General features: G+C 39.1%; 1 protein-coding gene across 1 annotated transcript; it reads right to left on the reverse strand.

Annotated features, from left to right (window-relative positions):
- Window positions 1-1,481: 1,481 nt before the first annotated feature.
- On the reverse strand, window positions 1,482-8,852 carry LOC146687469 (uncharacterized). Its single transcript, XM_085439529.1, has one exon. It carries the CDS (start codon window positions 8,850-8,852, stop codon window positions 1,482-1,484), a length of 7,371 nt encoding a protein of 2,456 aa, XP_085295655.1.
- Between the last annotated feature and the right edge of the window lie 8,912 nt (window positions 8,853-17,764).

The raw sequence follows: 17,764 nt of genomic DNA on the forward strand, positions 1-17,764 counted from the left end.
TTTTAAAAAGCTAGAAAATTAAATACAAAAAGAAAGCAATGGTCTTAATAAAATGTAAAAATATATCAAATGTTTAAACTGAGACATAGTTCAGAATTTTATTAAAAATATTAGCTCATTTTGAATTTAATAGTAGCAACATGTCTCAAAAAGGTTGGGAAAGAACAACAAGAGGGTGGTACTAAACTTAAAACAACTGGAGCAACATTTTGGAACTAATTATATGAATTGACAACAGGTCACTAACATGACCGGGTATTAAAAAAAAAGAAAATCTCAGAAGTTAAGATGGGTAGAGGTTCACCAATCTGCAAGAAACTGCCTTTAAATTATGGAACTATTTCAGAACAATATAACTATGTCCAAAATTAGAAAGATATGCCAACATCATTAAAAAATTCAGAGTCTGGAAAAAAAATTGTACAGTGATCAAAGCAAAAAATCACAATTGGATATCTTTCCCCCATTAGGCAGCAATAATGGAATTGGCAGCATTCACAAGGCTGAAATGTAGATATATGAACTTATAATATCTGCAAATCATTGTATTTGGTTTCTATTTCCATTTTACACAGAATCCCAAATACTTGGAATTGGTTTTGTAAATAAGCAAAACAATATAATCAATGTAATAATCAAATTGCATCGAAAATAAATGACTTTTTTGTTGAAAAAAGATTACATATTAGATAGAGTTACACTATAGGGCAGTAACTGGGAATATACTTGGAAACTGACAACAGAAGGACATGTAGACAGGCTAACCTTTCTTTTTTCCTGACTGATTAATAATGCAGTCGACTAAAATATGCTATCCTTTGCTATTGTGTCTGGAAATACCTTAGAATTGAATATTTGACCTTTATACTTTACTGATTTCTGATCATGTCAAAATTTGTTTGAAGTCTGAAAATAATCTTTTAGAAAGAAATCAAACGGCCCTACCTTACCTAATCCTAAACAGCATTTAGGACTAAGGATTTCTAACAGTATGTATGATTCTTATGCCGTCTTACCTGTATTAAATATGTATGTTTTACTACAGAATCAAAAGATCTAAATTAAAACTAAATTGAAAAATTGCCTCAATGTCCAAATTGAGGTAAATGTGTGTGGTTTTTTGTATTTTTGTCTTCAATAAAGTAAAAAAAAAAACTGAATTAAAAGTATCATATCATAATAGAGAGGTCTCTTGATGATGATCAGACAGGCGGAAGAATTGTTTGATTGTTCACCAGTCTTGTTCTCAGTTGTTGTTACTGGAAAGAAAAGAAAGAAAAAAAAAACACATCCATCTTGTCAAATCTTGCCACAAATCAAAGTATTGTGTGTAACAGCGTCATGCACCAATCACATTCATTAAATGTTATAATCCTGCTTTACAAATGTACAATAAATCCATAACTCTAGACCAGGGAGCAAAACATAACAATTAAAAATAAAGCACAGATTTTTTATTTTAGCTGTAATTTAGTATCATATCAAATGTGATTGTACCTGTTCAGTAGAGGACGCTGAGGATTGTGTTCCTTGTTTTTCTTTGTATATTTTTGCCATTCTTGGTATAACTCTACTTTTCCAAACTCTTCCTGGTGTAACCTTTTGCTTTCTTCTATGGCCTTTTTGGGTGCAGCTACTTCTGCCACGTACCAGTCCCCTCCCCTGATTGATTCAGTCAACTCTTTGTGCTTGAGGAAAGGCTCCCATTGGCCTGGGTTACTGAGGAGAGCATCAGCCTCCACAGATCGAAGGCAGTCTGCTTTCAAAGCGATCTCGGCAGAGCTGCCTTCTGGTTTCATACCCCGTGCCAAAGCATGAAACAAACAGCTCTTGCCCTCACTCTCTATAATCACTGTCTGGTTATTGATGTGCACATCATAATGGCCATCAGGGTATTGGTCACTCTTTTGTCTGTAGATCAATGTCACAGTTGTATTGGCAGGTCGAGTGTCTGGGCTCAGCTCCTGCATTTTGGTAAGTCTTCCATTGCTGTCCTCTGTTAGGATGACAACTTTAGTGCCAGTGGCTTCTGACAGAACTTTGATATCAAGGATGGTGCCTGCAGTCGTGGAGTTCTTGATCTTTTCAGCATGTGATTGTGAGCACTGACCTGCCTCTCCTTTAAGTTTGTGTTTAGAATTCAGCTTTCTTGGGGTGTATATGTTGTTCTGCCCAGCTCTGAGTTTTTCCTCTGTCCTGTCACTCTTTAAGCTGTTTATGATTATATGATGGTCAATATTGCTTTTTATTTGACCGTGAACATGAGAAACAATGTAAGTAGAGAACTTGTGGTCGAAGACTTCTACCAAAGCATTAGCCAATAAAGTATTGATGGTGGATGCTAAGTCTTGCTTGAAGTCTTTCAAAAGTTTAATGTCCTCTCCAGATAGATCACTTACTTTCACATTCTCGTTGCTTTTCTTTTCTTTAAATATTTTCAGCTGTTCATGAAGATTTGAGAAAAACTTATATGAGAGGCTGAGCACTGTACTGATGGTATTGTCTGCCAGTCGGCCCATGTAACGAGTTTGGATTGTGGTAAGAATTGCAGATGCATTGTCTTTGGTGTGTGATTTGGCTTTTTCAGTTATTTTAGAGAGAGATGAATTCAGTTTATTTTGCCAACTGAGGTCTGCATAGAATGGCTGCACTGCAGTTTTGCTTAACTCTTTGAAAATGGCCAAGAGATTATTCTTTGTGCTCTTATCGTTCAGAAGATCTTGAAGTTGCTTTTTATCCTCAGCTTGTGAGAGAATGATGAAGTCTACTAATGTAGCTAAGGGGTCTTTTTCCATGTTTGATTCCACACTGGGGACAATCCTTTCTTTTAAATCAGATTTGATGCTGTTTACTATATCTGCCAGTATTTTCTCTTCTTTATTCCCAAAACCATTAGTAATGATTGTCATTTCTGCATTCTTCATATTTGTCACAGGACTAACATTTTCTTCAGCCTGTCTGGAGAGAAACTTTGGCATCGGCTTCATCTTTTTGCCCATTCCTTTGAGTAATATTTCAGAAGATTTGAAGCTCTTTGCGACCAACTTTCCAACTCCAAACCCAACGAGAGATACACCAAGAGAAATGGCTTTTTCTGTTGCCCATGACTTCCAGCTGATTTCTCCTGTCATCGTAGACTCACTCGTGCTGTCTGTTTTTTCTTCAGTAATGAGTCCCATGCCAACTTGAGCCAATCTATGAAACATACATGCAGTGAGCAATGATCCTCCAATATTCTGTAAAACTGCAAAAAAGGTCACTAGAAGACCTTCCCATGAGAAACGAGGCTCATCTTCCACAGAAAATATATATCTCAGACCTCTATTATAGAGGGTATAGACTTCAACTTGGAGATCTTTATCAGCCCCTGATACCAAGCAGAAAATAGGGGATTTTTTTACCACTGGATTCTGCTGTTTTATTTTATCCAACTTTTTGATGGCCTCAGTAATGTTTTTGTCAAAGTAACTTAGAACGTTGCACTTGGTTGATAACTGTTTTTCCAGACTGGTTGGGTTGCTGTTGGCTGAGTATGCAGAGGACATTGTTACAAACTGAAGGCAGACTAGTGATTCTTCACTGAGAAACTTCAGAGATTCCTGTGCCTTCATTAGATCATCTATTGCCTTGGTGAGGTAATCTCCTTCCGCCTGTTGTATAGTGCAGTATGCACGAGTGTAAAAAGCTACAGCTGCCCAGCTTTTATCCTCTGTCGTGGCTTTTTCAAACATTATGGCTGCGGTGTCCCACTTTTTTTCATCCAGTGCAACATTTCCAAACTTGATGTAGTGATAAATGCTGGAACTTGGTGAAGTCTGACTTTCAGACTGACTTTTTGCCTTTGACAAATCAGCTTTCAGACTCTCTTGCAGTTCATTTCTCTTCAACTGATCAATTTCTTCTGATTTAGTTTGCAGCCAAATCCCCCAGAACTCATTCATGATGGCAACAACAGCTCTTTCCTCGTCTCCATCAGTGGTGTCATAAATATCTTGAAGTGTTTCACAGTATTCTGAAAACAGGTCCTCCCGCAGTTTCATCTCAGCAACATCGTTCATCATGTAACTTATCTTTTCTGCTGCAAGTCTGTCTCTTGTGCTCTTGGCTTCCTCCAGAGAGGACATTGTGTGAAAAGATGGCTGCAGGTGTTCAGTGGAAATGATTATCTGAGCAGATCCAGGTTTACCTTTGCGTGCAGTTCGTCCAAAAGCCTGGAGTTCCACCCTCGTATTTTCAGAAAGGAAGGAGAGGATCACAAATAACCCTCCATTATTGTTCACCTTTGGGGACACTTTTATGTCTGTGCCACGGCCGGCAAGGTTTGTGGCAACAATGACATCACCAGGATGAAGCTCCTTGTCTATTTTACTCAAACTGTCTCTGTCACTGCGGCAGTAGAGAATCAATTTTTTATTTGGGATGCTGCTCTTCAGCTCTTCGTAGATCTCTTTGGCTTTGTTTATAGTTTCACAGATCACCAACGCTGCTCTTCCTTCTCTGTATGAATTTGGGGAAATCTGAGCCATGACCACATCTTTTATTTCAGATTTCCATTCTTCAGCTGTTTTTTTCAGAGTACCTTTGACCTCAAATAACTTCTTCCTGCTGAATGTTGGTATTTTGCACACAGAGAGATTTGGATACAGGTCCTGCAAAAACTGAATGTCTGCTTTGCTCCCCAGTGTTCCTGTTGTTCCGTATATTTTCCCCTGGTATTTCTCAAAAAAGGAGATGTTGGAAATGTAGTTTGTCACTGTTGAAATTGTGCTCAGTTTGACTTGGTGTTTAACCTCCACAAACTGCTGCAGACCATCCCCCCATTTCTTATTCAGTTCAACAATACCAGTGGATCTGAAGTCCACTGGACAGATGTTGTCATTTTCTACGACATATTCTCGTCCTTCTTTCAGTAACATTGCCAGAAAGGCATTCTGAACCCACACTGAGACTTTCTTCTCCACCAGAGTCTTCAAGAATCCAGGAATGCTGATTTTGTCTTTATTGTTTTCACATGGGGTGTACTGAATCCTCTCAGAGATTAATTCTGCAATGGGCTTGACGAGAACTTCTTCTGACTCATAGAGAGGACAACACAATCCTTCCTCCAGCACAAGAAATGAAAGCTCTGGGATGTCCCGGTCATTGTATGGACTGCACTTTTGAAGACAGAGCAGTCCCTTGTCATCTAGCGTGTAAACAGTAAAGCCATAGGGGACATAGTCCTCAATTTCTTTGAAAAAGTCAACCATAGCATCCTGACTCACTGTTTTCAGTTTACTGAGAATTTCATGGTTTTCACTCTTGTAGATATCTTCTGAAAATCCTTTTGGCACAATGTTGGATTCTTCAGCAATACTTAAAATGTCCATTGGATCACTAATTTCACTGCCTTCTGTGTTCATTGAGTCATAGATGGCCTTGAAGAATGAAGCAGGAGGACCTCTTACAAATGTCTGATGTCCTGTAGATAGGAAGCCATACTGACTGACGTGGCTCCAGATCATGGTGAGAATAATGTTCAGGTGCTGCATGGAGACCATGGGGCTGGACAGGTATGTCAGCTGCACTCCCTGATCCAGCAGCAGTGAGTCCACTTCATCGATAATGATGCACTGAAAGTTACGATCAGGCCTCACATCCTTCATCTCAAATATTTGGCGAAGGTGATCAGCAGCAAAGGCTTCAATGGTTCCATACACCACGTCCTTCTGATAGCATTCTTTCCGATCTTTATCCTCATTTTTATTTGTGTTTGTGTCGACTGTAATGCCAAAGTATTTGTAAAATTTGGCCCATTCTTTAGCATCTCTTTGGCATAACACAGAGGAGTTGGACACCACATCCACCTTTTCACCTCTAAGCACACGCAGCACGGCAAACATCGCTATGACACAAGACTTCCCTTCTCCAGTTCCCATCTCCAGGAGCTTCCCAGTGTCAGACAAGGCCAACAGGCACCAGCTTATCATCTGAGTTGCCCTGGGAAACCACTTCCTTTCAGCTTTGTGGAGGTGTACAGCATTGCATAAGACTGCAAGGACTTCCTGAAGGTCCTCAGTTTCTTTGCTTTGACACAGAGACCTAACATGTTCCACATCACATGTGTGCTTTTTAATTTCACCAGTTTTGATTAGGTTTGTTACATGAGTTACTATGTTGTCTGATGTACTCAGTGTTTGTTTATCAATGACTTTCATCTGCTGTATTTCACAGAAAAGGTTTTCAATGTTTCTTTTTTTCTCACCTCTAAGGCTCTTTTCTAGATGCTGGATCAGATTCTTAGTTGTGCATGAATCTATGAGCTCAGTGAGAGATTTGTTGTTTTCATCTTTCCACTTAGAGGAAACCTGATATGTTTCCATCAAATGTAAAATCTTCATGATGGAAATACAGCCGTCATCATGGTGGTTATCAGTTAATGCTCCAAGAAGGTTTAAGACCTCTACTGGTGACCAAAGTCTTTGTTCCCCAAGATTTGAAACCATCTTGAAGACTTCTTTGGTTTCTTTGTCTAAGTCTTGGAATTGTTCCACACAGGCAAATAAATTCTCCAAACAACATTTGCCTGCAGGATCTGTCATGTTTTTAACAGCTTCTGTTTCTCTAGCAAACACTTGCAAGAGATTTTCCAGGAAGGTCAAAATAAAGATCTCATTAGAAAGCAATTCCTTCCCTGTGATTTTCTTTGAGACGGTGATGATTTTTGTGTCAGTGATTGTGTCTTCATTTAGGTTACAATGGAGGACCTGAAAAAGGGCCTTAACAAAGATATGTCTCAGTTCCACATCTTCACTGTGAAATTTACTCATGAGGTTCTGCAGGACCTCCGCAGCAAACACCAGGGAGTCATCGTCTTTGAGTCTTGAAAGTTCCAGAGCATGCAGAACACTGAGACTTTGTTTTTCAATAATAAATCCACGACTAAACGGTGTATGCCCCGTTTCCATTGCCTCTATGCCACGTTGAACATAATCTGACACAAAATCATCCATTGTACCATAAACAATGTCTGCTTCATAGACATCCTGGAATGATGGGTCAGTCTTCTTCATGTTTGTGTTAAGTGAAATGTTAAGGTGCTTGTAGAAGTCAGACCACTCCTTTGTTTGCTCCTCTGAGTGAACATCAGAGCTCAGCACAATGTCCAATTTGTTTCCCATGCAGACTTGCATGGCTGCAAACATGGCTGTAACACATGGGTCTTCTTCCACACCAACCAGTTGTACCACTCCACTTTTCAGAGTCAGCACCAGTCCACACCACCGCACCATCTGCCTCACTGTGGGCCACCAGCCTTTTATATTAAACACTGCTTTGCAGAGCTGACACAGACATTTCTGTATGTTGTCTGCATTCAAAGATTCACATTTAAATGAATCTTTCATAAAAGTTTCTTCTTTTGGTACATTTTCTGTATATTTCAGGACACCAGTATTAATGTCTTTTATCATATCAATGACAGAGTCATCCAAATTCCACAACATCTTTACTTCTGCTAGAACTGCAGTTACACTGTTCTCATCGTTTCCTCTTAGAGTCTTTTGGAAATCCTGACAAAATCGCTCAGGAGCAGCAGATTCAAGGAGCTGGATTAGAGAGTGCCCACAGTCATCTATCCAGTCTGGTGGTATGTCATACACTCGTACCAAGGTAAGGATTTCAGTTATGGAATCATCATCCGCATATTTCTGTGACAGTGCTTTAAGCAGAGTGACTGCTTCCATTGGAGTCCATTGGTTTCTTTGCACAAGTTTGAGGAGCATTTCAGTGGACTTTGAGTGGGCTTCTTTTCCATTTAGATCTGTGAGTGTGAATAAGAGAAGCTTTAAACACTGGATTTCCATCTTTAAAGTGAACACAGAGGCTCTTCCAACTGCACTCTGCAGTGATGATGTGAGGGTGCTCAGGAATTCAATTACAAAGAGGTTTTCAGTGGAAATCTCATATTCTGCCCATTGTTTGGCTATGAGGACAGCATCATTATCAGATCTGTCACGGTCATTGAAAACATGCATCAGGTTCAGATACAGGGCTTGAGTCAAGAGGAAACTCTCAAAAACACCACTTGCTGATTGGCTGATGGATCCCAAATGGGACTGCATATGATTGGAGATGCTTTGTAGGGAAACTTCTTCAGATATTTCCAGAGACAGAGCACAGAGCTCTGTGATGAACACCTGAGTGTGCTGCAGAGTGCTGATGGATGGAGGAGCACTGATCCACTCATCAAACAGAAGTTTGTCCAGGACTGAAAGGATCTCACTGAGCTGATCACCTGTGAGCTGAGTCAGACTGAGATTTATAACTGGGAGACTGCATTTCACCGAGAGGAGTTCAAGAAGCTCGTCACTGTCACTGATTGATTCATAGTTGGCTTCAGACTTATGCAGATGCTTTATTAGAACATCTCGCTTGGACTCACATTCCTGTGAAATGTGCCCTCTCACCTGTTTCTCAAACTGCTCTTTAGCTCGTTGGTAGGAACTTTCCAGAGTTTCATTGAATTTTTTTCTTCTTTTGTCCTCTTCTCTCCTTTGCCTCTCCTGTTCTCTTCTCTGTTCTTCCTCTCTCCTTTGCCTCTCCTGTTCTCTTCTCTGTTCTTCCTCTCTCCTCTGTCTCTCCTGCCTCTCCGCTTCGCTTCTCCCCCATTGGTCAAAGCAACTTCTACACTCGTACGCATTATCCTGACCAACTGGTCTGTAATATTGACCTCCGTTGAACACATATACATATCGTCCATAAATAGTATTTTGAGAAAGGTTGTTGAAGCTCATGCACGGAGGCAGGCCATTATAACATTTACAGCATCTCAGGTTGCTGCCCATGTTACTTTCTGATGGTGCATTCCCCATTTTTGATGATTTAGTCAGCAATTAGTCAGTGGCTGTCAAACGTGCCCAGCATTCTTCTGAAAAGCCAATAAATAAATAAAAATTCAATGACTTAATTATATAACAACTTATCCATAATCCATAAAGTTGTGCTGACTATTATTATAGCTCACAAAATAAATAAATAAAGTAGATAATTATAAATATTAAAGTACATAATAATTAATTTTAAAAATTCTGATTTCTTTACCACTAATGTACAACAAGCCATGATGGCACTGAAGAAACAGTTAAACATATAATAAATTAAAAATACAAAAATGTATTCATTTATAATACATAGAACGTAAGTAAACATACATATACATTCCACTTACATGCCTGTTAAGCAAAAAATGCCCAGCAGTTTATATACATATATGTATATGAGGTGCGGTGAAGAAGGTGCCTAATAAGTACAGCAAGCTGTCCATACCGGAGGACTTGAAAACTGCCTTGGAAACTCACAGCCTTGTCCAGGTGCTTGAAGAGGTACACCAAAGAGATAAAGGGCAGGAGAATAAACCATCTGTTCTTCACAGAAACATCCAAGATGTACTCTCAGTGGCAGGGGAACAATATGAGAACAACACCACCAAGGCTGGAGGAGGAGCATATAGGAGAAGGATGCAACCCATAACAGCAGTTGGTGGAGCTAAGAGAAGACCACAGCAACCTCCCTGAACAGGACCCAGTAACAATCACAGTGGGAGATATCAAAGAAAGGTTCATATGGTTCACGCCTACTGGCTGAAGAAGCTGACTGCACTCCACAAGTGTCTGGCAGCACTGATGAACCAGCTGCTGGTCAATGAGAGACACCTGGAATGGCTAACCGAAGGCCGGACAGTCCTGATCCTCGAGGACTGCCAGAAGGGACCGGTCCCTTCCAACTACAAGCCAATAACCTGCCTCAGTACCACATGGAAGCTCCTATCAGGCATCATAGCCATTACAAGAAGGCCTATGACCCGATGTCCCACACCTGGATCCTGGAATGCCTATAACTATACAAGAGGATACAGGAACTCAATGGGGATGTGGCGTACAACACTGGAGGCTAACTTCAAGCCAATAGCACAAGTCACCATCAAGTGAGGGACCAAGGAGAGGCTCTGTTCCCACTGCCGTTCTGCATAGACCTGAACCAGTGAGATCATAGACATAGATCATAGTCTCGATAAATGCACGGCGTTTCGGCGGGTACACTGGCTTCCGCGAGTGTGATGCTTATTTGGAGCAATGAAAAAATAATAAAATATAATTTTATTTTTATATTTCAATATCACAATAAACTTCCAATTTAGAAGTACAAGTTTTTTTTTCTTTTTTTCTTTTTTTTTAAAGAACTAACATAAATAAAATACACTTCAGCTAAATACTTCTAATTTATTTTCCCAAACCACGAGGAGCCGCACTATAACGACTAAAGAGCCGCATGCGGCTCCGGAGCCGCAGGTTGCCGACCCCTGGTCTATACCTTACCCTAACACTATACTGTTTATACCGTCTTTATACGCAGGGGTGTCAAACTCCAGGCCTCGAGGGCCGGTGTCCTGCAGGTTTTAGATCTCACCCAGGGTCAACACACCTGAATCAAATGATTAGTTCATTACCAGGCTTCTGGAGAACTTCAAGACATGTTGAGGAGGTCATTTAGCCATTTAAATCAGCTGTCTTGGATCAAGGACACATCTAAAACCTGCAGGACACCAGCCCTCGAGGCCTGGAGTTCGACACCTGTGCCATACAGTATAAGGTGTCTATAAAGTTGGAATGTCAGAAAATTAATCTCTGCTATACTAACACAAAAATTAATTCTCAAACTCCTAACTACATTCACAAAACACACAGTAGTTTCAGATCATGCACACAACCAGTCACAATAACATATCATACTATAAGGACTGTAGTGTATTTTTGTTTCTATCACTGAGGGAACATTGACTGCACACTAAAAAGCACAGTAGCTCAACTATTTTCAGCATCATGTGTCTCTTAAATTCCTCAAAAATATGATAGGAAAAAAGAAATGGACCTCATTCTGTTTGTACTTAAACATTCGTATAATACACATTGTCCTTCTTCTGTTATTGACATAATAAAATAAAATAAAATGTTAATGTTTATGATTGAAAAATGATTATTTACACTGTTAGTGTAATATATTAGTGTCTTAGCAATTCAGAAAAATGTATACAAAATGTAAAACTTTTACATTACCTTGATCTTCAGAGAGGAAGAAACAATCAGCCCCACAACATCTAGAGAAGTGAAACTGACCTTAAGGCTCACAGCTGAAGCTGCCAGTGATATAAGAGTGAAGGACAGGGGCGTGTCTAAAGGGTTGTCTCTGAGTTTACTTGTAATAGAGTATTTTTACACGGTAATATTGCAACGACTGCTTAAGTAAACGGTCCAAATGTTTTACAAGAGTTGATCAATACGAATACAAAACACATGAAAACCATGGCCTCTTTTTTTACTTAGCTAGTTTTTAATGCTCCATTTATTTCTGAATGAATTTTCAGAAATTTTGAAATTTCTGAATTTTCTTGGCATCTCAGTCCTTCTCTCCTGACTGGTTGCTAGTCTTTCAATGCCATCATATTTGAAAAATTCTATAGTTGCCGCTGCATATTCGCATGTCACGAGCATAAATAATGACATTCAAAGGTATTAGAAGTAGGAAGTTTTGCTTCTGAGGCTATATTGCACAAATAATTCATTATAAGAATCAGCACTGCAATGAGCACATTGTCTTCTTGTGGTGTAAAGGTTTCATCCAATATTTCACGATTAGTACCCTGATGTACATGTGGCATAAAAAAACTGAGATAATAACATTTTCCCTAAAGACGGTCTTTCTGCAGTCCAGGGGTCGGCAACCTTTCTGATGATGAGTGCCAAGTCAATGTGCCATTTGATTGCATTAGCAATAAATTTAATAGCACTCTATATTAGCAGTTACACGCTATATAGAACAACTTTATAGAATTATATTTGTTCACAGATGCTGGCAGCTATCAGCGAATAGTTATCAGCTATTTTTTTTTTTTAAAAAGAGGCACTTTTTTATCCATAACAAGAACTCTATAACAGCAAACAACAGAAAATCCAAATGGTCTCCAAATGGTCTCCTCACAACAATGATAAGAAAAAATAAACTGAACCAATACGGCATGTTTGTTAATACAGAGATACACATGTTAATGTGATCTCTGGTCTCCCACTCAGAGACACACGTCTCCCAGCATTCAGACGGCTACCTGAGGACACTCTCCGTATGAGAAAAAAATCTGTAGAGCCAAATACTGTAAATAATATCCCTGCAATATTCTGAAGACAGTTAACCTTGTCAGGTAATGATGTCCAGCAGGTGAAAATGCAAGCTGCATGAACACGTACAGCTGTGGATTCCAGCTGCGTTCGTAGTTCTGCAAACTTCGACTGCCAGCTAACAATGTCCGTCTCACCGGTAGGTTAAGTGATTTTTAGCCAATTACAAGATGAATCTGGTAGTTGGGGTTGTTAGCTAAGATACTGTCATTAAGAAGCCAATATGGGACAAATAATGTGTCAACTAATGTGTCTATGGGAGGAAATTTGCGATTTGCACCGCTGGCCCGGCCATCTATTTTTTTAAGATAAGATAAGATAACCTTTATTAGTCCCACAAGTGGGAAATTTGTTTTGTATTGCACCTTCTCAGATTAATTCACTGTGTGTTGTGCCCGGGGCTGGACTGGGACAAAAAATCGGCCCAGGCATTTTGACTAGAGACCGGCCTACCAGGTATTATAGGAAAAGCCATAAAGCCTTTGAATGAAAACAAACGCTGTTGTGACAGTGATGTACACTGTCTTGTTGGTATATGTATGATTTCTATACATTTCACATCAAATAAAAACTTTGGTTATAAGATTCAGATAATTATTTATTAAAAATGAGACATTTTAAATGAGAATAAGAAAGAAAAGTATTTCTTTGTGCCCCCCTTTCCCTGTTAATGCCCTACCTGGCCCCCCTGGCAAAACTTTGCTAGACCTGCAGCATCTGTAGAGAAAAGAGTAGGAAACAAGTATAAAATCTAACAATAAATTGGCTCATATTACTCTTTCAGAGTTTTAGACATTATTTAGACAGAGATATAGACATTACCTATTACCTATGTTATAGCCTTAACACAGAACGAAAAAAACTTCCATCAATTTTTAAGTTACAAACCTTTCTTTGCCTAATTAGCTATGAGTGTGTGATGTCTCCAGTTCCAGTTACACTCCATCTTGTCTTTTTTTTTTGGTGCATGTTTGTGCAATCTAAATTCATACGATATAGCCAGGTATTTCACGACATAGAAAGTTGTATGCATCCTTCAATTCATTTATTGAATTGACCAGATATACCAGATAAAGTTAGAAATCTACTATGGAGGTTTATTTGGCTTCTTCAAACTTGTAGCCCGAGACTTCCAGTAAGAAACAAAATGATCAAATGGCTTATTCACAACTAGACAGTTTCTAGTGGGTTGATAAAAGAAATTATAAGTGAAGGCAAACATCTAAAGAGAAATAACTCAAATTGCTGAAAAATTAAATCAAGTCACCCATACATACATACATATTCTAATTTTAATTCTGACATGCAGGCATATAGAAACAGAGAAAACAGGGGAAACAACTGTGACGATAGGCCTGAGTATAAGGTTGTCCACAAGGACTAAAACCTGAAGAATTCTTGTAAAAGCCGAGTAGAAGGTGGACAAGGCACCTCAGAAATTATCTCAGTTGATCTTTACAGTGAAGCTGAAGGGAAAACATAGATAGGCTAAGGCCTGAGAGCAAGACCAGCTGGAAACCAGTTAGATCCAAGTGAAGCTGGCAGACATAAGGTCCTTGGTCTGCGAGTCTATGGCAATGACTGTCTAGATTGATGGAGGTTGACTGTAGATGTCAAACAACTCTAGGGGATAGACTTCATTGGCTGACTCAGGATCAGGATGCACATGGCAGAACAGACTCAGGACAGAATGCCTTAGACTCAGACTTGGTATCAGGAAAGACATCTGATAAAATAATGACAGTCTGTTGCTGCTTCAAAGAAACGCCAGATTACCCAGATTCACTAACAGTTTCAGGATACATGGGGGAACAGAAAGATTGTATGATCATTCAGAAAGAGGAAATTGGTTAGCTGATCCATAGATATTTTCAGGAACTGAAAGGTCATCCACATATTTTGACTCAGAAACAGGAAATCAGTTACCTGACCAAGGGATGGTCTCAGGAACAGAAAGATATTCAGACATAGAAACAGGAAACCAGCTAGCTGACTCAGGAACAAACTCAGGAACAGGAGGTATGACAAACTCAAGGTCAGGGGAACTTGCAACCTATTCAGGTGCATTCCTTCAAGAAGGGAGAAGAGTCAACTGACCAAAGACAGTATTTATGCTGACCATCCATAAAAGGAGCTCTATGGGTTTAATGTGCAGAGTCAGGCAATCGTTTTGGTGATCATTATTAGTAAAGCTGTTATGAAATGTACACTGTTTGTGTTTTTTTATTTATTGATTTATTTTACAAATGTTATATTTTAAACCTTATGCACTGAAATCATGTTTAAATAATGTCAATGCCACTGAGGTTATCTTGCCATCAGTAAAATAAAGCAGACACATCAGTAGTAAATGTCAGGCGTAACAACTATTTGAAATTTGCAGCTTTTTCTTAACTTTTTCTTTGACTGAAAATGTCAGTTTAGTCAAATTTATTTGACTTTACCATCATCTTTCCACAATACGTAAAAAATACTACATATTGATCTACTGCTGTATTTAGTATAACATGTGCCGATGCTCTGAGACTGACTTCAAATTCAGTGTGAACTAAATATTGATGTTTGGATACAGCTTTTGTAACACAGAAATACCAGAAATTTACAGTCATGTGAAAAATAATGTTTTTTTACATGACTTTGTGCAGTACTGCGAAAAACTAAGTACACCATTGGTGTCTTCATAGGAATTAAGAGGGTAAATAGCTAGGTGCTGCTGATTAATTAACCATCACCAAGTGTGAGCACTTCCATAATCACAGAAGGTTTTGAGATTTGTTAAATCACGCCTGAATGCATCACACAAACAAATACTTTCAACACCAAACTGCTGCTTCAGGTTCAGCTGTTTGATCAGTGGTTTTTAAATAAAGTTGCCTTAGCTTGGCTTAATATTATCTTACAGTCTTCCCAAGATTAGATGTCCCAGCAAATTCACAGCCCCATGTTTGACGAAAACAGAACACAGGGTTTCAGAACATGTCAAGCAAAGTGGTAGAGGATTGATGATTTTGGTTTCTGTTTGAAGCCACAGAACTTAGGCATCTTGCAGTCACCGAGTCAACCATCAACTCCTCTGTATATCAAAGTATCTTAAAGTCAAATGTCAGGCCATCTATCCAACAGCTAAAGGCTGGCCAAAATAAAATCATGCAAGAGGATGAAGAGCCCAAGCACAACAGTAAAAGAACAAAATGGCTGAATGTGGCAGGGTGTGGTTTGTGGCTCAGCTGTAGGGGAGGGGTGGAGCAGTGGGTTCAGGGTGTGGGTTCAGGCGAGGCAGTTGTTCTCCATCACCTGATCACATCTGCCCTATTTCAGGAGGATACGGGACCTGACGACAGAGCTGAGTGCTGCACAGGAACAAGGCAGCTGGAAAGCTGCACAAGCAAAAGAAAACAACTTTATAAAGTAAATAAAAACATTGACATGATGTAACACTTTGTGCTTCATTTGTACTATGCTGGGAAAAAAAAGAATCAGTGGGTTTTAATGACCCAGTCAAAGTCCAGACTTCAACCTGACTGAAATGCCATGGTGGGACCTGTAGAGAGCTGTGCATAAGTGATAGACTATAAACCTCGATGAACTGAAGCAACATTTGTAAAGGAGAAACGGAAAAGTTTCCTCCACAACAACGTGGGAGACTGTAATATTTCTGGAGAAAACAAAAACCTTTTAAGGAAAAAAGGAAAAAAAAAACCAACAACTTTATTTTTCACAATTCAGCAGATTCACAAAGAGAGAAAGGGCACAATTACAAAGCACAGCCGAACAGAAGCCCCAAGTTACAAAAACTTCAATTAGTAGGTGTGTATTTTATGTAACACTTGATTTTTCTTCCCTGTCATCTTCTTCTTCTTTTTAAGAAATACTGAAGAATAATTTTGCTTCCCTTTCAGTTTGTACACACAGCAGTGAACGTGTTTTTCTGTTTTTGTGTACCTGCAGTTTGTGTGCTGATTTGACCACATGTTTGACTCCTGTTGCTGCATCAGCAACTTTTATAGAAAAATAAGGAAGAAGCAACTTCAAAATGAACCATCACTTTGAGATAACAACGGATTACTGCACACTACTCTCTTATGTTTAATTGCCTCACAGTGGCTTTAAACAATTTCTGAGAAATTAAACCTTTGTAAAAAAAACAAAAAAACAAAGTGTGCAAGTGATTTTCTCCAATGAGTACAGTAAATAGTACATCTTAGTTTAAAATGCAATAATTAAGCATGCCATTTTGAGCCGGTGCCCCATACACCATAAGGTTAGTAAAGATGGCTCTGGCTGTTTATTATCTTCCCTTGGTTATTCTTCATGGTCCTATAACATTAAATGCTAAAAAGCCCCCAAAATGATAGTACAAAGAAATGAGTGGTTCACTTGGACCACTCTAATAGATTCTCCTACTGAATTAATAATCAGAAATGACCCTGAGGTAACATGGAAAAATGATCATATTTATGCCTCTATTATACAAACTTTAGTCAGGAATGTCAGGCATTTCTAAACAGGAATCTGTGTTCATTTGACTGGTGCGTTGGGTCTCTTAATGATATTAAAAATTGTATAGGCCTGAATTAAGTTTATTTATCTACTATCATTTTCTTTAACAAATTCTGAGTTATTTAAGTATCTCTGCTGTATTGGCACATCCACAAATATAATATGTATGTATGTTTGACTTCTTTTATCATGTAGCCTGATGATTTTGGTAATAAAAATATCGCCTGTGAGCTCTTCCATTCATTCAGAAATGCAGTGTTATGAAGTGTTTAGAGAAAATGTGAGAGAAAAAGTTCTTGTCCTATCTTGCAAAACTGTACAGAGGACTGGAGCAAAGTAAAACAAAGAGCCGTGGGTCATTGTACAATTCAAACCATCATTGTTTTGTCAGACCACTGCTGATTCCACGGACAGCTGTTCCTACTTACATCTAGAACCTAAAAGGAGAGCCGCTGTTAAAAATACTCAAACATGTGCGACAAATGTGTGTCTCATAATTCAGAAGGTCTGCCGTGGTTCATGGATGGATGTTTGACATCCTCACAACGGCGACTATAATCTGCAGTTCTCCCGCTGTCCACTAGATGCCCTCAGTTCCCTGCTCTTTATCCATCCATTCCCTTTCCCTCCCAACCCACCAGTTTTAGTTTCTACCTTTAGCTGTTTGTGACTTTATCTTTACAACATGTATCCTAAACTTCTGACTGTTTCTGACCCTCATCACCTGCTTTTTACATTTTTTGTTTGCTGATTCTGCCGCAAGTCCCGTGGAATTTAGACTCATTAAACACTGTTAACAGCACGTGTTACGGAAGCGATTTAAGAATAATATCGTGACAGAGTGTTTGCAAAGCATCAAGATATGACTCCAAGACTATTGTTCATTTACGATTGAACACAGTCAGAACCTAAGGGTTTTATTATAATCCATGTCCTCTTAATAAGTGATATAAACAAGCTTTCATCACTTCCACGTCACCTTGGCAAGTGGAGAAACGCTCGGATAGACCCTAATCAGGATTTATCCTGCTTTTCTCTCAGAAACCAGGCCTTGC

This window comes from Copadichromis virginalis, linkage group LG18 (genome assembly GCF_057382275.1).
Source record: "Copadichromis virginalis isolate Kocher_CV1m ecotype Utaka linkage group LG18, C_Virginalis_male_GT1.1, whole genome shotgun sequence".
NCBI classification, from domain to species: domain Eukaryota; kingdom Metazoa; phylum Chordata; class Actinopteri; order Cichliformes; family Cichlidae; genus Copadichromis; species Copadichromis virginalis.